The following is a 27,066-nucleotide window of genomic DNA, read 5'->3' as shown; positions in this document are numbered from 1 at the left end:
TGTCAACACTTTGACGTCACTACAGCCTGCTACTAATGTAACCAATGTTTATGTCCACTACTGTGATAGCGTTCGTTGTATTTCAATGATTACTGCCCATGGGTGCTTAACATGAGCCCTTAGCATGCGGCTAATGCTAACACACTTTCAATGTTAGCATGTAGCTAACGTTAACGTGGTTGTCATGGCTGAAGCGGCTGTGCAATCACTTTGTCAACAACGAAAGTTAGTGTGCTGAATGTTAATATTCCTGCTCAGTTAGTCCATTGTAGATGGTGCGCCCACATAAGCCCTAAAAAACACACCTGCCAACCCTCATCGTACACAGCATTAGCTGCTAACGTGGCCTGCTACTTGGATTCTGTTGCTGCTGGTTGTTAATGCAGCCTGCTAATGGTCTCTAAAGCATGTATGTCAATGTTTATGTCCATTACTGTGTTGCCGTTATTTGGGTTAAATGCCTATTAGCCAAGAGCTGCCTAAAATGAGCCGTTAGCGTGTAGCAAAGCTAACGAACGAGTAGCGTTAGCATGCGGCTAATGCTAACGCTGTTGTCGTGCCTCAAACAGCTATGTTACACATCTTACCAACAACCTGTATGAAGTTAGTCTGGTAAATCTCATCAATGCTACCTAATTAGCCCGTTGAAGAGTTTCATTTTTGTGTATTTTGTGGGTTTTTGTGACACAATGTAACGTATTGGCAGTGACGTGTTGCTGCACCATTCAGAGGGCATCATGGGAAATGTAGTTATTTCTGCTAATTTCGGTTCTACAGTGTTAAGCTTGTGTTACATTACTGCTGCTTAAGGCCCCTGCATGCTACCAAATGAGGTGGTCACCCTTGCACCGTTTGTGACCACTGAAACGGTCCTTAGGTGGGCTCCACCTAGGCAATTCTATGTGGGGCCGAGGTGGGTCTTAACTGCGATGCCCATGCGGGCTATAAGTGGGTTCTACCTGGGCCCTAGGTGTACCCCAACCAACCAGAGTGCAGTGGCCATCGCTCCAAATGTTGTGACGTCAGGGCTCTCAATACTGCACATTGGTGGAGGAGGAGGGGCCGCAGGGCGACCGCACACATCGCTGAACCAATGGTAGCCCACGGATGTTTCCTCTGGAGATTTAAAATCCGCCCCTCTATGCCACATATCAGACGCGCTACAGGGTCTACACTGATCGAGCCACGGCCCCACTGGCCCTCATGACGCTACGCCACTTATATGCGCTGCCAAGTGGCCGCGGGCGCTACGTGGGCGCGGGCGCTAGACGCTCGGCCCCGCTGAGCTTCTAGTCTATCCAACTTGTTCACCCAGTCACCACATTGTGGAGGGAGGTCTCTGGAACTGCCACGCGGCAACCATGAAGAAGAAACCTGAATTTATTTCAACCCAGGCCTCCCTCAAGTCTCTGCAATTCCTTGCTCTAACAGAAACCTGGATTACCCCAGATAACACTGCTACCCCTGCTGCCCTCTCTGCTTCATATACCCCCCCCCCCCCCAGGTCGTGGGGGTGCTACAGGTTTACTCCAAATGGAATTTCCGTGTTTTAAATCTCTCTCACCTTTCTCTTTCCACATGTGAATGTCATGCTATTTCAATAACACAACCGGTCCCTCTCACCATCATTGTGCTCTATCGTCCCACAGGGACCCTTAAGTCTATATTTATGTTACAATAGATCACTTTGTGATACAAGCGCCAAATTTGGCATGAACAATGCCTAGGACTGGCGAAAGACATTTTATGTGTATTTTGACCTGGATTGTGATTAGCTACGCGAAAAAAAAACAATATGGCTGCCATTTTCCAAAATGGCTTCAGGCAAAAGGCATTTTATGTGTATTTTGACCTGGATTGTGATTGGATTATCCAATTCTGATTATTTTGGCATCAGAATATAGTTTTGACGCCCCTTCCCCCGTTAGCCACGCAAGAAAAAAAAACATTATGGCTGCCACTATCCAAAATGGCTGCTGGGGAAAGACATTTTATGTGTATTTTGACCTGGATTGTGACTGGATTTTGATTATTTTGGTATCAACATAATTATAAGTTTTTACCCCCCCCCCCCCCACCCAGGCCTGGATCACAAATTGTTCTAATCGTCACATTTGCAGGCACTCAGCTGTGTGCACTGAAGGCCAAAGCGGTAGCAATTGCATCTACCACGACATTCAGTCTTGCACCGGCATTTTGTCAGTTGTTCACATATCTGGGCAATTGCTAGAGTGTTATCCACGCTATTTGCCAAATGTCATCCTCTGCTCGCCATCCCCAGCTGCAGGGCTCTCTCTATGCATTTGACATACAGCTGCCTGGCTTCAGACACGGGCAACTTGATAAGTGGCACGCTTCACATGATGTGCAAGAGATGCCCTTGTAGGTAGATTGGCATCATAGGACCTCGGCTTCCATGCAAACAGGTAAAATCTTGCATCATCAACCACATCACTAGTGCTGTTCTTGTCATGCACTGTTACTGGTGGGTATTGACTGAGCTTCTGGAAGACATGAGACACTTCAGGCCACACTTACCGGGTTTCTGTCTTTTTGCCTTTTCCCACGAAAGGCTGACACAACCTCACATCCAGTGAAAGCGTGAAAGAAAAGGATGCCAATACATTTTTCAGGGCCTAGATTCTTCACTAAATCGTGAACTGGTAACCAACAACAATACAGTACAGTACAGTGCTGTTCAATAACAATACAGTACAGTACTGTGCTGTACAATAGCAATACAGTATAGTACTGTACAGTACAGTACTATGCTGTACAATAACAGAACAGTACAGTAGAGTAAAGTACAGTGCTGTACACTAACAGTACAGTACTGTTTTGTAATGTGTTAGTTTGTCCTGTTTTAAGTGGTTACTTAGTTTTTACTTTACTGTTGTGTTTGTTTTATTTTGTCGTAACGTTTCCTGTCTTGTCTCGTTACCTTGTGATTAGTTTTATTTCTCCACCTGTATCCCGTTAGTCCCTTAGCTCAGTGGTGCGCATTCTGCGCAACCTTTTTACACCAAGTACATTTGGATAATCCAATCACAATACAGGTCAAAAAACACATAAAATGTCTTTCGCAGGCAGCCATTTTGGTCATATATATATATTTTTAACGGGGGAGGGGGTGGGGGAGAGTCAAAACTATATTCTGATGCCAAAATAATTTCAATCCAGGTAAAAAAAAACATGCTAAATGTCTTTTGCTGGCAGCCATTTTGGAAAATGGCAGTCATGTATATATATTTTTGCTTGGCTAACGGGGGGAGGGGGCGGGGGAGAGTCAAAACTATATTCTGATGCCAAAATGATTTCCGTGGGGCGGAGTCAAAACTATATTCTGAAGCCAAAATAATCAAAATTGGATTATCCAATCACAATCCAGGTCAAAAACCACATAGCATGTCTTTCGCCGGCAGCCATTTTGGAAAATGGCAGCCATAACGTTTTTTTTTTTGGGTGGCTAATGGGCTTTTGTGAAAAAGTAGGTCCAGAAGAAACTTTGTGGAAAATTTGGCGCTTGTATCACAAAGTGAACTATCGTGTCACTAACAGCCCCCGGTAATTCAAGTAAAAAAATCCACTCACGTTGGACCAAATTGTATTATTTTGTTTCTCTACTGATTTTGACTGGAAATTAGGTCTACTAGCCAGGATAAAAAATCTACCCTGATCTGCTCACTGCTAATACCCTAAATCCAAGATGGCCGCCATTGTGAGTATTTAATTCCAAAAATTGGCATATCTTCCAAACTAATAGAGCTATGAATGTAAACAAAGTGTCTAATCCTATGTTTTTGAGGTCAGGGAATTGATTAATTTCCAGTCAAAATCAGTTGAAACAAAATAATACAATTTGGTCCAACCTCTGCCCTTTAATTACTGGACTTACTAATACTTAGGAACTTCCTGGAAGAACTAGATTCTCTGATCAGCTCCTTTCCGGTGGATGAAACCCCCTTCATTCTACAGGGTGACTTCAACCTACCTACTGCAGAGAAGTATCTTCCTGTTACGTCCCTCCTGTCTTCATTCTCCCTGTCTCCTTCTCCTCCCACTCATAGAGCTGGTAATGTATTGGACCTTGTGTTCTCCCTCTAACCTCTCTGTTACCCCTACATACCTCTGACCATTACTTCATAACCTTCTCCCTCTCTCTCTCTACTCTCCCACCTAAACCCACTCACCCTCAGACCGTCACCACTCAACATAACCTGAGGTCCCTAAACCCCTCCATTCTCTCGTCCTCTATACTGTCCTCTCTACCCTCCCTGGATTCCTTCCCCTGCCTCTCACCATACACTGAAACCTCATCCTTTCTCTCCACTATCTCATCTGTGTTTAACCGTCACTCTCCTCTCTCTTCCAGAACAGCACGCCCATGTCCGCCGGCTCCGTGGTTATATGCAACCCTCAGAGCTGAGCGAACACCTCTCAGGGCAGAAGACGGAACAACCAGATGACTTCTCCAACTTTCACTACTTTCACTCACTCCTTTCTGCCTTCTCCCTCTCACTATCTACAGCTAAATCCTCTTTCTACCACACCAAGATGTAATCCTGTCCCTCTAACCCAAGGAAGCTCTTTTCCACGTTCTCCTCCCTCTTAAACCCCCTCCCCAAACCCCACCTTCATCCCTTTCAGCTGACGCTTTTGTCACCTACTTTGAGAAGAAGGTTGATGACATCAGCAGCTCCTTTTCCATCTTCCATATAAAGAAGTGTCTGACTCACCCAATGCTAACCCCAACATAGCATGCCTGTCCTCCTTCTCTCCTTTCTCTCCAGATGAGGTTCTAAAACTAGTGACCTCCTCTAGACCTACCACCTGTTGGTGGTAAGTCATTGGTAATTGACCATTGTAACTGGTTTAATCTGTAATTGGTAATTGACCATTGCACCTGATCTGCTCCCCTTCATTACCTCCATCATCAACACATCTGTAACTTCAGGCTGTGTCCCGTCTGCCTTCAAGTCAGCCAGAGTAACGCCGCTCCTCAAAAACAACAACTCAAGAACAACAGACCGGTATCACTCCTTTCCTTTCTTTCCAAAACTCTTGAACGTGTTGTTTCCAACCAGCTTTCTCTCACAAAACAACCTGCTGGATCCCAACCAGTCAGGATTCAAATCGGTGTGAATAGTTTCAATGTACATATTTCTTTTTTTAGATACATATTCTACGGTTAGACTGATGAATGGTTCTTGGTTTACTTATGCATTAGTTTATTAGTAGATTATTATTTCTATGGATTTGATCACCTTGTGTTGTCCTTGCTTACTGTACATCGCTCTGGATTGAGAGCATCTGCTAAATGCCTAATTGTAAATTGTACTTAGGCTTTCTTAAATGTTTATAATAGGCCTCTGTCTGATTATAATTGAGCGTTTTGTTATCTATGTATTAATATTGTTATGTTTGTGTGTTTTGGGGACTACGGATGGAAATGAGCTTTCAGCAAATCTTCGGATCACGATATCTTGGGTTCTGTGGGGTTTTGTTTTATTACGTTTTTTACGTCGTGGCAGTGTTGGTAATCGGGAAAAATGTATGTGTTTTACATCAGTGGCAGTGAATGAGTTAATCTTGTGTACGCAATACATGAAGCATGTTTTAGCGTTCATTAATGAGCATTCTCCAGACCAAAGAAACAAATAAAGTAAAGTAGATATCTGGATATGTGCTGCTTTGATTTCATGAATGAAACGGAATACACACTTACACTTCATCAGACCTGGTTTCAGCCTGTTCTCTCCACAATGGTCCACACTGGGGTTGGAGGAGAGACAAAGCCAGCAGTGAATATTATATTTGATAATAAAAACATTGATTGATAATGATTTCACAGCATTAAACAATACTATACAGCATCACAGTATGATTCCCTCTAAACCTACTAGAACACACTGGTTCTCTCCATACCTGAGAGTCTGCAATGGTAGATCAGACAGATTCCTTATCCCGATGTCTCCTGGGTGATTGTACGTCAAATCCAACACTTTCAGATGAGAGTTGGACCTCAGAGCAGAGACCAGATAAGAACAGCCTTTCTTTGAGATCATGCAGCCTGACAACCTATACACACGCGAGCGCACGCACAAACACACACACACACAGGCGCACACACACACACACACACACAGTTATATGACATTCACGCCACTACATTTTGAGGAACGAACCCAGAGAACCAAACATAAAAATACATCATGAATTAACCACTTCCATATTGGTGAAAATAACAGATATACAAGCTCAACACATCACAATGTGAAGATCAGCTATTATCAGTATTTTTGAGGCGCAAACAAATCACTCAGCTCTATATTTGGGCACAAAAGGGGTTATGCCCATATATGGGCATATACTGAGGACAAGGGGATCTCCATATATGGGAATCCTAGAATTGGGAATCCACTTGAATCCTAGAATTCCTTTTCTGAGGGGAACATTAGCCAAAAATAGCCTCACGTTGTGAGCTTGTAGATCGGCTATTTTTGGCAAGGAGGTTTGGTGTAGAGGGAAAAATCTCTCGATTCAATTCGATCAAGTACAAGTTTTCTAAGTATTGATGGTTTAAGTGTTTAACTGTATGGAAATACACATTAACATGAATCCAACACTGATGTATAGTGCTGTCAAACATGAAGCTATCTATGACATCTATGAAAAAGTTTAATCTGCAACACAATCCTATAATACATTGGAAAGATGAAAAGCCATCATTTCCCCGTGTCATTGTTTCGCACTAAACACAACAACTACATAAGTATGTCACTAACAACACAAGCCACAACGCGCGCAATTAATTTACGGGTGCAGTAGGCTACTTTTCATGGCGCACCACACATTTGCCTTCTCGGAGCATAATTCATTGCGGCCAGCACAAACTCACAACATTACGGTCGACCATGTTGTTCCCTAACGTCACCGCCGACCACCGCCGAGCGACACCGAAATACCGCGAGCCGGACAACATTTCGGGTACACCATTTTGTTCCCTTTAGCGTGAGCACGGAGAATCAACGTTGCCAGGTTGCGCGCGAGAAAATAAGCAATCCACTCTGTGAATTTTCCTCCATTTGCCTCCATTCCTCCTCGCTCAAAGTCACTTACAAGTCGCTTACAATTAATGGACATGGCAACATTGTCCACTCTCTCTCTCTCAATACAAACTCATGCTCACTTGACCATGCTCCCTCCACACAGAGAGAGAGAGAGAGAGAGAGAGAGAGAGAGAGAGACAGAGAGACCGCTGTTGCAATGTACTGAACGTGTACATTATACTAATGCAGAGGTCTTCAACAGGGGGTCCGCGACCCCTAGGGGATCCGCGGAGGTACTGCAGGGGGTACGCGAAATTGTTTGATTAAAAAAAAAAAAGTTAAAACACTGTTATTTTTTTTTCAAAAATGTCAAATGTCTTTAAACATAACATGACATATTTGAATAGCTTAGTATTGAATGCACAATAACATGGTATGTTTATACATATTTTGTAGAGAAAGAAAAGGTCTTTTGCACACCTACTGGGACAACCTGTGGGTAGGAGCAGGCTCCAGGCAACCATTTGTTCATGTTTATACATATAAAACACAATTGTATACATAAATATATGATATATGTGGTGGCCTCCCCCCTACCCTACGAGGTAGGGGGTAGGTAGGGGGTCCCTGCTCCATCACCCCATCAGTTTGGGGGTCCCTGGTCTGAAAAGGTCGAAGACCCCTGTACTAATGTATAATAGGGCTACAATATCTACTTTGTAGATTTTGATTATTATTTCAACACATATACATTATTAACCACTTCAGCCTATATACTTTTCAGCCATTTGAAAATAGCATATCTACAAGCCCACAATGCGTCGCGCCCGTAGGGCGCCCGGACCTCTAGTTTTATACAATATGTAGTGGGGGTCCCTGCTTCATCTCTCTCCCCACGTTTGATATTCAGGACAGTTCTTAAAGTTTACTGTTGATCTGGGAAGCTGCTAGCTTTGCTTATATTCTCATTTATTTATGTAATATTTGACAGAGCATGATAGGAGACTCATCAATTAATTATTGTCCACAAGGCATTTGTAAGGACCCCAAATGTACTCGTTTGATAGTCATTAGAGTTTTTAACATGTTTTGATGATCTGATAAGCTTATTATGTCTAGACCTGTTTACTGGAATTTATTGGAGTCTGCACATTTCATATTCTTAAATAGTCTGTGTTCTTAAAGATGTATAAATGTGAAATTATATAGATCTATATATCTACAAGCTCGTAGGTGCTTGTAGATGTAGGTCATTTTTTAAGAAAACTAATATAAATATAATCTAATGATAAGTGACATATTGTGAGCTTGTAGATCTGCCATTTTTGAATTTTAATAATAGTGGTCTAATGCATATCAAACTGGGGGTCCTTGAAATTAAAAGGTTTGAGAACCACTGTGATAGGGGATACTGTGTGTTCATATTTGAGACAGTTATTTATGCAAATATACCAAAACATTCACTTTATATATTTTTTTAAATAGCCAATCTACAAGGTTGTAGATATAGCTGATGTATAGGGTTTATAGTGGCTTGCTGATTTTTATGCTATATTAACAGATTTTTCTGGAGACCCCCTGGAACCCCCTTAAGGATCCCTGGGGGTCCCCTGACCCCAATCTGAGAATCACTGTGCTATTTTCTACTGTGATTACAGGTCAATCATATCAGTAAACACTGAAGGACAGCTGTGTTGGTTGTCTCCGCCAGGCCGAAAGGCATGGCCGAGACTGAGTTTTGGACCCTGTCCGTCTGTTCGTGTGAACAGCTAATGAACAGCTAATCTCCGGCACCGTTGCCTTGATCACAGCAAAACTGTGCACACACACTCCCTGGATGCTAGAGCAGAACCTCTGCCCCAATTTTCCCCATGGTTTTGTTATAGCGCCACCAAGAGGCAGAATTTTGTAAAACACATTTTGACATTACTCCTACAGATTTTGTCCAAACATCACGCAAATCGGTGCACAGTATCTCTATAGTCATTAAATGAAATGGGTCTTTCAGATTTTTCATATTCCATCTTGATTGGCTAAGATTGGCTTCCAAAGTTTGCAGCACAGGCCAAGGAAGAAATGCCACTTGAAAATGTTCAAATCACCCTCATGGTGGCGCTATAACAGGCCAATTTGTGTTTTTACACCGGCTATTCAGCCCTTTAATATTTTCTGTATTCACATGCAAGTAAGACATGATGGTGTCACAAAGCAAACAACTGGTAGTTAGTACTTCTAGCATCTGCTGGATCCAGGTTGCAACTCCCTGCAGTGCTGTATACCCTGCTGAGTGTTTCACCTTTGTCTTGATGTATGTTTACATGAAATGTTATCACTCAATTCATTGTCACGCTGTCGAATTAACAAATTAACAATTTTACTGATACTGTGTATTGGCTGTGATCAGCTCACCTGAAACCCACTTATTATGTTTTCTTGTAAACACACGTTTACACCTGTAGGCTACTACAACTTCACTGGAGATACTGGTGGTTCCATTTAGCCTTTTTGTTGTATTATAACTAGACGTCTAATAGCCTGGCCCGCACATCGGAGACAGAAACAGTAGAGCGTGTAGACGTTCATTGCAACACTGGTGCCTGTTTCTCGCACATGATTTGGCAACACCAGAGCCCATGATGGTCCGCTTGTTTTTCATTGATGTGGCAACACCCGGAGGCTTGACTTGTGCTAAAGGGTTTCCCCTTCCGGTGTGGTCACTACTGTGGCAAAATATATGATATGTTGTTGTTGTGTTGATACTGAAACAATGAAATGGCTTCAGGGGGGCGGCTTCAGCGGGGGACAGGAAGTGCTGACTTTTCCCAATTGTAATATAGGATATCTGAATGCACTCTTCATTATAATACATCAAGCGGATAGCTCCGTGATTACACCTTTAGCACTGCAACCACACTGTGATACATTGTGCACTGAATGGAGGGTTTACCCCTCCTCCTGCTCAGAGGTGTCAGACTGGACGGAAAATAGTTAAAGTATACATTAGACAATTAAGGTCTAAAATTAAGTCTGATAATGATGTACCGTGCATGGTCCCATCATGTATACTTTACATTAACATTTAACATAACACTTAACATTTTGAATTTAACATTTTGGACAAAATAGCCAATTTTACATCAAGGTGCCCAGATGTCCCTAGTGCCCACCTATCCTGTATCCATCCAATGTAGTTATGGTTTAGTCACAAGCTTTTGTTGGTTCAATATTTATAAAACCCACAGACACACTCTAAAAGCTCATACCGCTTCGCATCCCAACGCTTTGTGAGCTTGTGGATCGGCTATTTTTGCTACTTTAGTGTGACACTGTGGTATGAAGTAGGACATTAATATATGGAAAAAGGAATTCCCATCAGGGTCACCACAGCACATCATCTGGTTCTATTCTGTATACATACAGCTAGACCCAAGAAGATTATTAGAATAATAATGTAAATAGTAAATAATAATGTACCATGCCTCACATCCTTACATGTAATTATCAGTTCATAATTACATTGCCTTTTTAAAACATATTAAGTTATAACTGATATAACAGCTCCTCCCTCCCCCAACATGGAAAGCCTCCAGGCGGGGAGGATGGAGAATTGAGTTTAATACCCCTTTATTACTGCAGTGTGGTGCCTAGTTCTTCAGGTCTTTAGATGTCATTTACAATGAAATAATGTTCTAGGAGTTTAACTGACTCTGGATCTAAACACTGCCTAACATGGAACTGGAGACAGGAAATCTAGCAGCAGTAGTTAAGAGAAACAACACTAACCAAACTAATACAAAAAGTAGTTCAAATGCAATGGCCTGGTGTTGTGGCGCGTTGTGAGCGCCTATTTTAATATTTTTAGTGTAGGCCTACAGCGAAAACAGGAGTGGGCCTAGTATAGTCCTGGGGACTACAGTGAACAAAATATATATGGTTTTAGTGGGTAACCACTTCAACCCTATATACTTAGGTCATTTCCTTTTTCCATCTACACCAAACAAGTGATCTGAAAGCTCACAACCCGTCACACTGCGACGCATTAAGGATAAGGATAACTCCTTTTAACAGGACGTTCATGAAAGTCCTTGCCGGCTTGTTTCCAATGAGGGCCTGTGAGCAATTAGGGGTTAAGAGTCTTGCTCAGGGACAAATTTCATTTCATCGACACATACGCTGGCGTGGCCTGGAATCGTACCTGGGGCAACCAGGGCCTCTGGCTCCCTAGGCGGGCTTACTAACCACTCAGCTATGGCCGCCCCATAATTATGAACATTATGAACTTACAGTATAGATCTGCTATTCTGCTGAATGTTTGCCTAGGTCACATGGGGTCATTGGGGGAGACACCAAGCTAGATGACTCATCTAATACCCAAGACCAATCAGCAGTGGTCAGGGAGGGGCTACATGGGGGAAATGGTAATTGGCATCACAACAAAACTTCAGCCTAGACTTTCCACCAATAGCGTCCAGGAGGGATTACCCTCCCATACGCCCCATCCCCGCGAGCCGGGTGGGGAGGGTGATATTGGTCATTGAACGTCCTCCTACGGGCTGGGGCGGCACCTGTCAGTGGGGAGTGTTGGGCGGAAGGAGTAGGACGAAGGCCCTTATGTCCTCCTGGTGGGGGCTCCTCACAGGCAGGTGAGTCAGTAGGATACAACATCAGTGACAACACAGAAATATGTGTGGGGAGGAATTAATTAGTTTGAAACTATTCACCAACGGCAAATGACATAACTTGACTTATACCAGTAAGATTCACAATTTAATTCTCATGAAGCATTTGCTGTAATGTAACGTTGTCATCACATCGTAGTCTTGGTTCTAAAGCTTGATGCATTTATCTCTATCTATCTATCTATCTATCTATCTATTTGTCTATCTACAGTATCTATCTATCTATCTATCTAGACTGACAGACTGACGGCAATGTTTTTAGAGGACTGAAATTATAGTAGGAAAATAAAACAGTGCTCACATGAATATATGTTGACTGATTAATTATTATAGTTTCTATATGTTCAATTCTGATTAGTTAAGTGTTATAACTACAAGCCAAGATCACTTTAAGATATTGACTGATTTTGGTGACATTATTAAAAAGAATATACTTTTATGTCCCATATAACACAAACTCACCCCACCATTCGGGGGGGGGGGGGGGGGGGGGGCGAGACATAAAAGGTGTTATTCTCTAGTTTAACACATGTACAGTCATTGACGTAGATCTAACCTATGGATGATCCCTTGACTGCAAGAGAACGAATGGACGGATGTGACGTCATCTAAAAAAGATGTGTTATATGTTATGAGATCTACAAAACACATATAGCTCGGATTTCTTTTTTTGGTGAAAACAATCCATATTCAACTGCCGATAACAACAGAATAGACGGTCAAAATGAACATTATGTTTTTGTTCCGGTGGATAGACAAGACCCTTCCCAGAGAGCCTTTGTTTACATCCGTGTGCACATCGTGGCTCTCTGTGGATCAAGTCAAAATAAGGTAAAAAACACTGGCAGTTTTGGATGAATTAATTAATGAATACCTGGCAGTGATTGTGTTAGTTCATGTTCTAATGTTTTGATAACCTGAAAAGACCTCTAAAGTTTAATAAAAGATTTAAGGGATTTGTATTTCCTCTGATATTTGCATTCCACAGTATGTCTCCTCCTAATAAAATATGAATACATTAATCAGGTAAACTCCATGTGTATTTAAGCCATGGTATAAATGTTCTGTTTAAAAGGTTCAGAAATACTGACCTGAGCGTCTTCAGTTTACAGTGTGGACTCCCCAGTCCAATAGAGAGCTTCTCTACTCCGGAATCCAGCAGGTCATTATTGCTTAGATCCAGTTCTGTCACATTAGACGAGCTGGAGATGAGAACTGATGATAACTGCTCACAACATCTCTCTGTGAGGTTACAGCCGCTCAGCCTGAAGAAACAATCGTGATTATAATAAACGTTTGTATTTCCTTGACTATAAAATAAGATGACATAAAATATAACATGTATCAAGTTATCAGTTCACCTACAGAGCTCTGTTTGAGGCTTTGACCAATAGCAGCAGCCCCAGAAGAGCCTCCTCTGAAGCAGAGTATTTCTTCAGGTCAAACACGTCCAGATCCTTTTCTGATGACAGCAAGATGAAGGCCAGAGCTGACCACTGAGCAGGAGAGAGTTTGGCTGTGGAGAGACTTCCTGATTTCAAGTACTGTTGAATCTCCTTCTCTAGAGAATGGTCATTCAGCTCATTCAGACAGTGGAACAGATTGATGCTTCTCTCTGGAGATGGATTCTCCTGGATCATCTTCTTGATGTACTCAATTGTCTTCTTATTGGTCTGCGACATGTTTTGTGTCTTCATAGGAAGCAGTCTACGTAAGAGCTTCTGGTTGGTCTCCAATGAGAGGCCCAGCAGAAAACGGAGGAACAAGTCCAGGTGTCCATTTGAACTCTGTAAGGCGTTGTCTACAGCACTCTGGTAGAAGCGAGTTTCCTTCTTTGTAGCGATCTTAGACCATTTGAAGGAATGTGGCAGTAGGTTGACACCAGTGTTGATGAAAGAGTGAAATACATAAAGAGCAGCTAGAAACTCCTGAACACTCAGATGGACAAAGCAGAAAACCTTGTCCGTGTGCATCCCATGCACCTCTTTAAAGAACTGTGTGAACACTCCTGAGTAAACTGCTGCATCATCAATATCAATGTCACACTCTGTCAGGTCTTCTTCATAGAAGATCAGGTTGCCTTTCTCCAGCTGGTCAAAGGCCAGTTTTCCCAGTGACAGAATGACCTGACTTGGATTCAAGTCAGAATATGCCTGAGCTTTGTTGTGATACTTAGCCTTCATCTGTTTGAGATGAACCAGCATGAAGTGGATGAACATCGCAGCCAGGGTCTTTGGAAGTGCTACTGACTCATTTTCTCTCAACATGTTCTCCAGAACTAAAGCAATGATCCAACAGAAGACTGGGATGTGACACATGATGTGGAGGCTTCGTGATGTTTGGATGTGTGAGATGATTGTTTTGGCCTGCTTCTCGTCATCACGGAATCTGTTGATGAAGAACTTCTCCTTCTGGGGGTCAGTGAATCCTCTCACCTCTGTCACCCTGTCAACAAGTTCAAAAGGGATCTGATTGGCTGCTGCAGGTCGTGTGGTTATCCAGATGCGAGCAGAGGGAAGCAGCTTGCCCTTGATGAGGTTTGTGACCAGCAGAGCCACCGTGGTTGGCGTTGTGACAGTTATGAGCTCATTGTTGTCAAACTGTAAAGGAGTCCTACACTCATCCAATCCATCAAAGATGAACACAGTGTTGGGATTGTTGAAGTTGCAGATTGGTACGCCCTCGGTTTCAACAAAATATCCATGAATAAATTGCTCCAAGCTGTAATTCTCCTTCATAGAATTTAGCTCACGGAACGTGAATGGAAACATGAAGTGAGTACTTCGGTTTGCTTGGTCTTCTGCCCAGTCCAAAGCACACTTCTGAACGAGGACTGATTTCCCAATGCCAGCCACTCCCTTTGTCATCACTGTTCTGATTGGTTCATTTTCTGTAGGTAAAGGTTTAAAGATGTCTTCATATTTGATTGGTGTTTCTTGTGTGGTTGATTTCCTGGACACTGCTTCAATCTGTCTGACCTCATGTTCAATATTGCCCTGTCCACTCCCTCCCGTTGTGATGTAGATCTCTGTGAAGATCTCTTTCAGAGGTGTTGAGCTTTCTTTGTCCTCGTTTAGTTTCCACCCGAAGAAACGCTGAAACTTTTTTTTCAGATTCATCTTGAGTTGTTGTTGAGGAGGAAGAGTTTCTAAATGGTCAAAGAACAGAGGACATATGTAATGTTATGGTAAATTCCTTACATAAGAGGACTTGGTAATTCTTAATTTAAAAGGGGATCATGTGTCCGCTACTGTAGCTGCTGAATTTTGGAACAGGTTTCTATTTGATTAATAATGACCATATTAAAACTAATGTCACTGTCCAGGGCTGTCCAGGGCTGTTCAATATGTATTGTATTATTACTTTTAAGTAATAATATCCAAATTAAACAAAGTAAAATGGTATGAATTATGGAATAACATGTCTGTCTAATACTGATTGTTCCGGGGACCCACTCCCCAGAGTTTCTTTTATCTCCAACAGCAGTTGGAGACTGTCACTACGGACCCCCAGCTGCAGATCAAGAGTGTGACTGCGGACCGGGCCACTCCATGGAGCACGACCGTGGATTTCTACTACATTACACTATACCACTACACTGTATATTATCTTAACATTCTTATACCATTATATACTGTATACACATTATTGTTGTACTATATTATATTATCATATACTATCTTACACTATTATATTTGCTATTTTATTTATATTTTATGTTATTACTACCACGTGTATCTCTCTCTCTCTGTCTCTCCCTCTCTCTCTCTTCTTTCCCCCCCGACACAGTCGAGGCAGAAGGCCCCCACCCTAGAGCCTAGGGTCTGCCTGACGTTTCTTCCAGTTAAGGGGGAGTTTTTCGTTGCCAGGGTGGGACTGTCGGGTCTCTGCTCTACATGTCAAGTGCCTTGAGACAACTTGTTGTGATTTGACACTTTAATAAAATTGAATTGAATTGAAGGACAGAGTGGCCAGAGGCTGGCAAGAGCAGGAAAGTCCAGGAAAAGGCCTCCTCAGCGAAGAAAGAACTGGAGCGAGAAGATGAGGTGGTGAGGTGTAGGCGGTCTTTGAGAGGTGGGACACCTGATCTGGTTGGTTCTAGTGAAAGTGAGACTGCCCCCTTTATGAAAAGCTGTACAGAAAGAGAGAGGTGAGTGTGAAAAAAAAACGCAATGTACTGCAAAGACAAAAAGGAATAGAAATGCACTAACTCCCTCTCAGGTGCCCTACACAGAAACGGGGGCCTCCAAGCAGGTGTGTGTCGCCCCAGAAACCGAAGGAAGGAAGCGCGGGACCCAATTCAGAAGAAGAGGAGTTGGAGAACCCGTTTCCAGAAGAACTGTGTTCTGATGAAGTCGAACAGGGGCCCCAGTTGTTGCAGTTGAGAGGACAGTTTGGCGTTGCCCAACTAGAGGACCCAAATCTGATGCAGGCCCGGAGCAATGTGCAGGAGATAGAGGGGAAATTGGCCCCAGGGGTGAGTAAACTGATACCCCCATGTTCTGATAAAAGATCAGCTCCTCTACTATTTTCAGATGCTGAATGGTTAGAAGAGATGTTTATTGGTCGTGCCCAAGCCTTATGTGTCCACAGTTTTACACCTGGCCCACAGCCATGTCCTTGGAGCACACCTGAGAAGACAAAAGATTGTTTAACGGTCCGGTTCTATTGGCCAGGAGTGGTAAGAGCCGCAACAGACTACTGTCGAACCTGCCCAGAATGTCAAATGAAGGCACCAAAGCCCCACTTCAAAAATCCTCTGATACCGTTGCCAATTATTGAGGTGCCTTTTGACAGAATTGCCATGGACCTAGTCGGATCACTAGTGAAATCTGCATATACCAATATATACTATATAATATGTACTTGACTATGCCACCAGGTACCCAGAGGCCACAAAGGGCATTGCACAGGAGCTGTTCCATCTATTCAGCCAGGTCGGGATACCCAGGGCGATTCTGACTGACCAGGGGACCCCGTTTATGTCCAGGATCATGAAAGATCTGTGCCGGCTCCTCAAGGTCAAACAGGTCAGAACTTCAGTGTACCATCCACAAACAGATGGACTTTGTAAATGTGTCCTTGGGTTCTGGCAATCTCCAAAGTATCATCAAATGAATGGGCAACCCCAACTTAGTTGTAAAGAACGCCTTGAATGTTTAGAACTTAGTATTTAGTTCCACAATTATATGTGTTTGACATTTAAAACCAGTGGACTGGCGGCCATCTTGGATTTGACCTCTCAGATGTCAAATCTGACTGAAAATGTATTTTATGGTATTTACTAACTATGCTGAAAGTTTCACGCTTCTTACAAAAAGTGCACGATTTTATTGCTAATCCGCTCTACTAATGAGGGCTGGTTGTCTGTATCCCGTGTGTATTAATGTTTTTGAGCACACGTCTAAACTTAATTCCCGGCCGTCGGCAACCACTTAGTGCTAAAGTATAGGACTTAGTCAATACAAGTTGTATCTTGTGTTATTTTGTAGTGACAGGTTTTAGAATCAGTGAAATTTGTTTTTGTTTACTGCTTTGTTCCTTTTGTTTTGTAGTGATATCCTAGACCTAGTGCTTCTTCTGTTCCTCTGTTGCCGCTACCTGTCTTTTCTCACCTGTCCATTTTAAAATGTTCACCTGTGTCTTGTTTAGCCCCAGCCAATCATATGTTAATTGTCCTTAGTGCTGTTAGTCCCTGTCTATTTAAACTCCCCTGTGTTTGCTGTTCACTGTCAGTATTTGTTGTGGAGTTCTAGTGGTTTCCCACTGTAGTTTTATTAGTTCATTTATTGAGCTCGTTGTGTTCTCTGTCATATTAAAACTCTTGCATTTGGACAGCTGTGCCTCTGGCTCTTTGTTCTGCCATTGTTCTACCTTCTCCTGACTCACACCCTGACACCAGCTTGTTAAACAGTCGGTCATGGCGCATGTGCACAATGTTGAGTATAGACAGAAAACCTCCTCAGAATGTGTGTCTAAAATGTGTTAATACCTGCGTGACGCAATGGTCTGCCAGGCCCATATTGAGATTAATTAACATTGAAAAGAAAGTTTGCAGAAGGCTCCCTTCCTTGACTTTTCCTAAATGTCTTTGAAATTCTAAAATGTTTTTTTTTTATCTGGAAACTAAATCTAGCCACTTTAAACCAATCTATCACAACTGACCATTGGCTTCACAATGCTGATCAGCAGGTGGTTCTTACCATCATTGTTAGCTGGGTCTTCTGATAAGAGTTCAGCTCCTGCATAAGGAGAAGAGGATAATGAAGTGAGCTCTGTGAGAAGACATGATGTTCATGTAATGAGACTCTTGTCATTGTACAGTATCATGTTTATATATGTTGACATAATGGATGACACATCAGTTTCTCTCTATTGATACCAGGTGTTTCTAGTAATGAACCTGATTGTAGCCTGGTAAATAACTGTGTGGCTCTGCAAGAGGCTAGCCATCTGTAGGAGTGTGTCTGTCTGTGTCTGTGTGTGTGTGTGTGTGTGTGTGTGTGTGTGTGTGTGTGTGTGTGTTGTGTGTGTGTGTGTGTGTGTGTGTGTGTGTGTGTGTGTGTGTGTGTGTGAATCATCCTGAGATCCACATAATTTGACCTTTGTTGCATAATGTTGACATTATAATAGAATATGTATGTTTGTCCTCTGGTGATTGGGCTGCACTCACTCTATGGCACTGCTGCTATAAACTAATGTAATACTACATCTGGTCTTACCAAGGCTCTTCAACAGGTCGGGTTGGTGTTGTTTGAGGGCATCATAAAATGCTGCTCTGACGACTGTTGCACCTGGATCTATCACCTCTGTATACAGCATCCTCATTTGCTTGATAGGTGTCTTCTCAGCTTCAATACTTTGATAGATCTCATGATGAACCATGGTGGTTCCTAGACTGTCTATTATAGCCATGACTGTGGAGGCGCGTTGAATCAACTTTGCCCTGATCTGCACCACAAATTGTGCTGCTTGCAAGAGGAAAAAAGAGAATGGTTGAGATAAATACGTCACAGAAAATAATGTCATTATATGAATGATAAATAAAGCTCTCATCTGTACATCCCCACATAAATAGTAATGTAACAACTGGTACATCTATAGTTTTACAATATGATATTGAGGATGTACACCTAGGCAAACAAAATGTAGCACCAGCTAACGACTTACTTATTAACTTAAGCATTGAACTGTAACAAGAACAGGAAAACACTCACCTTTTTCTGTATCACTTTTTTCTGAAGTTGAGCCATCATCAGCATCCTGTTGTACCAATTCATGTTATTTTAATCATATAATGACTGAGTGAGCGCTATTAGACAACATAATGTATTGTATCGATGAATTGAATACACAGGACCCAATGGAAACAAGCCATAGTGCTTTCTTGGGTCAAATCATTTTAGCATTCCTTTGTATAGAACTGTACTTTGAGCCTTGTTTAAAGTGTAGGCACCAGTACCTTGCCAAAGTGACGTCACATATCTCTCAAATACCCCCCAACTACTGTATATCATATTAAGCTTGTGCTCATAATTATTCAATGGTGGAAGAACTACTCACATGTGTTACTTCAGTAAAATTATCAATGCCACAATGTAGAATTACTACAAGTAATAGTCCAGAATTCTAAGTTTAGTGGGGTAAAAGTATTGGCAACATATCCTTAAGTACTAAAAGTAAATATGAAGAATGTCCCCTTTCACAAGTTTGTATGACAATATTTTGAAAATAGCAGATCTACAAGCTCACAATGTGTACAAATATACAAAGTACGTAACTAGTAACTAAAGTTTTAAAACAATTGTAGTAAAGGTGTAAAAGTATAATATTTGCTCATTCTTTAGTTTTTCAGTAGGACTTTTAGGGCTCTGTTATTGACATGAACGACTAAGCCCTTTGACAAAATAAATACATTTAATAACCATTTAAATTAATTAAAGCATAATGTAGTAACTAGAAAAAGTGCTCGTCGGAGCACAGGTCTCCGCCAGGTCAGGTAGGTTATTGTGGGCCAGCAATGTTCGGAATTCACCAATCACGATGGAATGTGACAAATCGGACAGAACCGTCTTGATCACTTGACTCTAGAGATAATGTGTATCGATTTGCATGATGTTTTGGACACGATTTGTAGTATATAAAGAAATATAAAATGCATTTTTTTGTTGCAAAAATTGGCCTCCTGGTGGCGCTATAATAGGGAAATGTTGAAAGTTCCACCACAATCGGACGCTGTGTTCATGATTTGCGGCATTTTGTTGAAAACGGGCCACTCCTGTCAATCTTAGCCAATGAGGATGGAATATTAAAAATATGAAAAAAACTTTTCGTTTAATGACTGTAGATATAGTGGCCCTAATTTAGCAACGGAGCGTAAAAAACAACGTCCAAGTGACATTTATCAAGCAATCTTATACAGCCAATCCTAGTGTACATTTTGTCGGAGCGTTGATAAATCTGACGGCTGAAACCAAGTGTCATTTAAATAACACGCTCTTAAATATTCTCAAAACGCCCCGATTTTACGACATGAAGAACCAGAATACGACCAAACAAAGCATAGAAAGCCAATAAGAAAGGGTTTCCCCCGCCCGCCTCGCTGCCTATCAAGTCACACACACACACGCACACGCACCTAACTACTTGCAAGCCGAACTGTCTTTCATGTATTCCGTAACGGTACAATCTTTGTCACATTGGCTAGTAGCCTACATGAATGACAGATTATGATACCAATCACATCATACGTTTGTATATTAATTTATTTAACCCATACCGAGCAGTGTGCGTTCAAGTTACACTAAAATAAAGCAATCATTTAAGCTATTCCCCTTCCCCGTGAGACTCGGACGGGCTGCAGTGTGAGTCCTGTGGAGCGTCGTGTTTATATCCTAAACCCAGCTAGGTTGTACATAACTCCATAGGACACGCTATATGCATAGATATAGGTATTGTGGGGTATCGATCAAAGCCAAGAGTCAGACAGTGGTGGTACAAGCCCATATATGGGTCTTTATTCAAATAATGGCACAGAGTTACTGCATAATGTTCAAATCATAACAGGTGAGTATCTAATAACCGTGAATAATTGTTAACAGAGGTTCTTCCCAGGTTTGGGGCTCAATCCAGGCATCAATTATTCAGGCATTGTATGATACCGTTTCAAAGGGGGGGGGGGGGGCAGCGAGGCGCCGGCTCACTCCTTTGCATTGTTTATACAGTTAGGTTATTTCTTTGGGGAACCCCTTTCCCCAGGTCGGAGGCCCAGTCCTGTCATCACATAGGCTGTCTTTTTACATGTTCCAAACATTTGCCTATAGCATAAAAATACACAAGTTTTAGCGGTCATTTCACTTAACACCACAGGGTTTTGGAAGGGAAATAGTGGAGTGTTTTCGCTTACCGCCTGAGCGCCCGTCTGTTCACCATGGAGAGTCAGTGCTACTGAGAGAGAGCAGAGAGTGTTTGTAGGCAACGCCCGGCCGGTCACGCAGGTGCGCTGAGTTGGGGCTGATCGAGGAGGTAGATTGGAAGGTACCGCCCCTCGATGACGCGGCCTAGGTGGCAGTGCTGTCTCTTGGTCCTCTCTCTGCCTCTCATCCACTGTCTCCCCATGGTGTGGCACTTACCTGACAGGCGGTCTCCTAGCGAGACTCCACAGTATATATAGGTGTAGAGACCTCAATGTCCATGAAAAGATAACAGTGAGGCAGCCGCGCCGGTCCAAACTCCCAAAAATGCTCTTGCATAAGTGCTCGTATTTTTTGAAAATAGCAGATCTACAAGCTCACAACGCCTCACGATGCGAAGCGTTGTGAGCTTGTAGATCAGCTATTTTCAAATAGCCAATGCAGCCAGATCTGCAATCTTATCTGAATGACAGCAGTTTGTTTAAATCAGTTTATAAAATGTTATATTTTCACAGGGATTATTTATTAGTTAGATTATACATTTTGGAGTGGATACATTATGTTCAGATGCCTGTCAGACGGTCAGACAATGCTGCTCTGCAGGTCTAGGATGGAACAAACTGGTTCAGCCAAAGTCAACAACTGCCTCCGACATGACGTGAGATCTGAACGGGCCGTACTCTGAAGTTAATGTCAGGATATATTGATAATAAATGAAAAAGTTGCGGTGATCTCGCCGTACGCCCATTATTTGGTCATGAAAATGGACACTAAAATTAAAATGTTTCAAAACTTTGAGTTTTGATTACAACCAATGTAGCCTATTAATTGTTTTGAAGTAATGAACGATTAAATGAACATTACATATGAATGATATTGGTATGGTGAAATACAATTATATTACTTTTATTGCCTTGATTAGGTTGAAATGGATATATAGTGAATTAATATATCATGAACACTGGAGGGCCCGGGCCGTCAGATAATAAATCGGTAAAATCAGGCAAAAATATGAATTAAACAACATAACCCTAACCCTACCCTAACCCTAAAACCGAAATAAAGTGACAAAAAGCCCCCCAAAAAGTGACCGAATCCGCCCTAAACCGCGCGCACAGGATGCGCAGGGGGGGCCTGATCACTGTGCTGTGCCTCCCGGCACAGCACAGTCCCGGCTTTGAGTTGTTCCGCCACTGATTGACTGCCGTTGATTCGGTTAAGTAGAATAACAGTTATATCAGTTACAAAGTAAAACAAACACATCTGATCAAGTGAAACGAGAATCAGCTGGGACGCAAACGGAAAACACAGACAGGTGCGCTCCGAGATTAGTCCTCAGAGCGGAAGTAGGGGGCGTGGTCAGGAATAGCCTCTATACTCTTAGTTGCTTGCTTGAGAAGAGAATGCACTTCAGACTTCTGCTAAATGACTGTAATGTACTGTTATAGAGTTAATTTATTATAGCGTGAAGTGAGGCACGTTTTATATCACACATCAGTCGATGTGCTGAAATAATTTCAGCTCTCTGTGACCTACGGTGACATTGTAATTATTTTATAATTGTCTCCGCCAGGCCGAAAGGCATGACCGAGAGACTATGTTTTGAACCCTGTCCGTCCGTCCGTCCGTCCGTCCGTCCGTCCGTGTGTCCGTCTGTCTGCGAGCAGCTAATCTCCAGCACTGTTGGCCCTGTCGCTGCGAAACTGTGCACACACACTCCCTGGATGCCAATGCCGAATTTTTCAGATTGGCCTGTTATAGCGCCACCAGGAGGCCGATTTTTACAAAACACATTTTTGGATATTACTCCTACAGATTTTGTACAATCGGCACACAGTGGCCCTCATTTATCAACGCGGTGCAGCCCAAATAATGGGCGTACGGCGAGATCACCGCACCTTTCGGCATTTATCAATATATCCTGACGTGGGCTTCATCCTACCGTAGGCTGAGATCTCACGTCTGGTCGAGACCAGTTGTTGACGTTTGCTGCACCCGTTTATTCCATTCTAGACCTGCGGAGCAGAATTGTCTGACTGTCTGACAGGCATCTGGACACATAATCCACTCCTAAATGTATATCTACACTAATAAATAATCCCTGTGAAAATATAACATTTTATAAAGTAATTTAAACAAACTGCTTTAACAGTGATCAGTTGCATTGGCTATTTTAAAATTGCAAGCTCAAAAACGGGTCGCATCGCGATGCGTTGTGAGCTTGTAGATCTGCTATTTTCAAAATATACAGCGCTTCTGCGAGCGCATTTTCGGGACTCCCGACGATCTTTTCATGGACAGTGAGGTGTACAAACTTACAGTAGCTTGTCCTATGTTAGGGAGTTATGTCATAGAGAGTTTTGAAGACTACAACCTGGCTGGGTTAAGGATATAAACCCGACGCTCCAATCTCTTATTAACGTGGTGGTAGGACTACGGGAATCACTGCCGCCCGTCCGAGTCTCACGGGGAATATCCTACATGACTGCTTGTGCACTGCTCGGTATGGGTTAAATAAATTAATATACAAACGTATTCCATTCATGGCTATGTGATTGGTATCATAATATGTCATTCATGTAGGCTACAAGCCTACGTGACAAAGATTGTACCGCTACGGTACGGATTACATGAAAAACACAGTTGGGCGTGTGTGTGTGTGTGTGTGTGTGTGTGTGTGTGTGTGTGTGAGTGAGAGAGAGAGAGAGAGAGAGAGAGAGAGAGATGCGTGTGCGTGTGCGTGTGCGTGTGTGTGTGTGTGTGACTTGACAGGCAGCGAGGCGAGGCGAGCCGGCCAAACTCTTTCTTTTCGGTTCTTCATGTCGTAAAATCGGGGTGTTTCCAGAATATTTAAGGGCGTGTTATTTAAATGACGCTCGTTTTCAGACGTGAGATTTATCAAAGCTCCGACCTGATGTACACCAGGATTGGCTGTGTAGGATTTATTGATAAATGTGACTTCGACGTTGGTGTACGGCCGAATATATGGAAAAATATAAGCCGGTTTATACGCTCCGTTGATAAATGAGGGCCAGTATCTCTATAGTCACGCGATCAAGACGGATCAGTCCGAGTTTTCATATTCCATTCTGATTGGCTAACATTGGCTTCCAAAGTTTGCAGGATAGGTCCGTTTTGTACAAAATGCTAAAAGGAGCACTTTTTCTAGTTATTATTATTATTTTGTATTTACTACACCATTTATGGAAACTTGTTTACACTTTGAAACCACTTCACTCAAATCCACACAGCTATAAATACAAGATTATGTTAACGCTGAGAATAAAGAATGAACAATGTAAAGCATGTAGCCTACCTGGGTCTGTGGAGCTGAAGATGAAGGTGAAGGTGAAGCTGAAGGTGGAGCTGGGTGTGAAGGTGAAGGTGAAGGTGGAGCTGAAGGTGAGAGTGTCTGGTCGGCCATTGTGTGTTTTATTAATGAGGTGGACTGGAGGAACAGCAGGTAAACAACCTGTATGATAAAATCATATTAATAAACAACCTGTATGATAAAATAATCTCTGTTACTTTAACTCTGAGTGGAATAATACACCTATTATTCTATTTAATGTTACACACTCTCAGAGAGAGAGTAAAATAAATGACATAAATACAGTTTTATGTGACAAATCATTGCATGTTTTTAAAAGTTTTAATAAAACTGAATGTCTTTCATACTTTGAACAAGGAATAGGGTTGACACATTGATATGAATTGTGGTCATAAAACCTTACATATGAATGTGTGACTGAACAGCATTTCTTTGTAACTAAAGACACTTTGACTGTTCCTGAAATAAATCACATTATTATTCAATGTCTCTGGAAATGAACATTCTGAATTTAAGCTGCTTTTAAACATAACATCGTCTCTGTCAGGTGGAAACATCATATGTGTCCAAAACTGTTTATTTTTAATTATTATTATAAAAACCTTTTAAATGGTGAAAATAGCCGATCTACAAGCTCACAGTGTGTTTCTTCCTGGTGCGTTGTGAGCTTGTAGATCTGCTATTTTCACTACTTTAGGCTATTTGAAAATAGCAGATCTACAAGCTCACAACGCGTTGCACAGCGACGTGCTGTGAGCTTGTAGATCTGTTCTAGGTTTCTGACTGTTTCTGACTATACTGTATGTTTCAATGTGCTTATATTTCCTGTTCAGTGCTCACATCCGGTCTAAAGCCCGCCTACTGTATCCGCTCATTTCCTCTCACACATAGGGTGCATCCACACATAAGATGCAAGTTGGCGCTAGTTGTCACAAGCCCATGCAGCACTTCCGGACATTTCCGGCTTTTACTTTAATATCTTCCAGGGCTTTGAGCAGCTGGTGGGCAGTGACGTTTTTCTGGATGTGTAGTTCTTATGACTAGTGGATGTGTAGTTCGTATGACTAGTGGATGTGTAGTTCTTTGACTAGTGGATGTGTAGTTCTTTGACTAGTGGATGTGTAGTTCTTATGACTAGTGGATGTGTAGTTCTTATGACTAGTGGATGTGTAGTTCTTTGACTATGGATGTGTAGTTCTTTGACTAGTGGATGTGTAGTTCTTATGACTAGTGGATGTGTAGTTCTTATGACTAGTGGATGTGTAGTTCTTATGACTAGTGGATGTGTAGTTCTTTGAATAGTGGATGTGTAGTTCTTATGACTAGTGGATGTGTAGTTCTTATGACTAGTGGATGTGTAGTTTTTATGACTAGTGGATGTGTAGTTCTTATGACTAGTGGATGTGTAGTTCTTATGACTAGTGGATGTGTAGTTCTTATGACTAGTGGATGTGTAGTTATTATGACTAGTGGATGTGTAGTTCTTATGACTAGTGGATGTGTAGTTCTTATGACTAGTGGATGTGTAGTTCTTATGACTAGTGGATGTGTAGTTCTTATGACTAGTGGATGTGTAGTTCTTATGACTAGTGGATGTGTAGTTCTTTGACTAGTGCTATTTCTAAGTGAGGACAGAGGAATAACACTACTAACTCAACATGAAAACATTATACATGTGCAATATTAAATATTAATATTATCCATATTATCCAGCAATATGAAAACATTAGTGCACCTTGACAAAATGAAAACATCATTACATTATTATGAATAGAATTAATCACATGAACCCCAGGATGGGGAGAACATAAGCCAAAAATAGCCGATCTACAAGCTTACAACGTGTCACGCTGCGATGCGTTGTGAGCTTGTAGATCTGCTATTTTTGGCAAAGAGATTTGGTGTTGACAGAAAAAAAGCGTCCAAGAAATGTAGGTCAGTTTTTACTGAGAATAGAGGGTTTAAGTTAGGCTACATTACATCAATAATTATGAATGACAGATTCATATGAATTCAAATGTTTCGCCGCTAGATGGCGACATAAGACCATATAATGAAGCATTGTATGTTAAGCAGAGAGACTCCTTCATAATAAGTCATGGAAGTTATTAATAATAACTTACAGCAAATGTATATTTTAATGTTAACTTATTAACATTAAAACATACGTTTGCTGTTATAAAATGTGCACTGTGTCAATATTCTACAGTTGTATAATTATCATTGTACTCACTATCAGTGGTGGAAAAAGTACTCACATTTTGTACTTAAGTAAAAGTATCAATACTGTTATTCTTTATTGTGCTCACATAAGCTATTCAGATGGGATAAACTAAACAGTGCAAAGTATTCAGGCCATTCACCACAAATAAATAAGGATGTTTACATTTATTGAAATACGAGTGCATGTGTTATGCAGTGGTGGAAAAAGTATTGTTGTTGTTTACTTAAGTAAAAGTATCAATACTACAATGTAGAAATACTCTGTTAAAGTAAAAGTCCGGAATTCTAAATTTACTTGAGTAAAAGTACAAATGTGTTGGTAGCCAAAAATAGCCGATCTACAAGCTCACAACGCGTCACAGCACGAAGCG

General features: G+C 41.8%; 1 protein-coding gene across 1 annotated transcript in view; it reads right to left on the bottom strand.

Annotated features, from left to right (window-relative positions):
* LOC308081377 (NLR family CARD domain-containing protein 3-like) overlaps positions 1-27,066 on the bottom strand; it is a 182,029-nt gene that overhangs the window by 6,679 nt on the left and 148,284 nt on the right. The window contains exons 4-9 of the mRNA XM_080457752.1: positions 18,451-18,696; positions 17,932-17,970; positions 13,094-14,876; positions 12,820-12,993; positions 5,926-6,078; positions 5,726-5,772 (exon numbers count right to left, since the gene is read on the bottom strand). Of these exons, the coding sequence (XP_080313878.1) occupies positions 5,726-5,772; positions 5,926-6,078; positions 12,820-12,993; positions 13,094-14,876; positions 17,932-17,970; positions 18,451-18,696 (2,442 nt within the window). The remainder of the gene's footprint in view (positions 1-5,725; positions 5,773-5,925; positions 6,079-12,819; positions 12,994-13,093; positions 14,877-17,931; positions 17,971-18,450; positions 18,697-27,066) is intronic.

The sequence above is a fragment of the Gymnoscopelus braueri genome, assembly GCF_963280865.1.
Source record: "Gymnoscopelus braueri genome assembly, contig: SCAFFOLD_42, whole genome shotgun sequence".
Taxonomy (NCBI): domain Eukaryota; kingdom Metazoa; phylum Chordata; class Actinopteri; order Myctophiformes; family Myctophidae; genus Gymnoscopelus; species Gymnoscopelus braueri.
The sequence above is the reverse complement of the archived record's forward strand: the minus strand, read 5'-3'. Positions and strand labels throughout refer to the sequence as shown.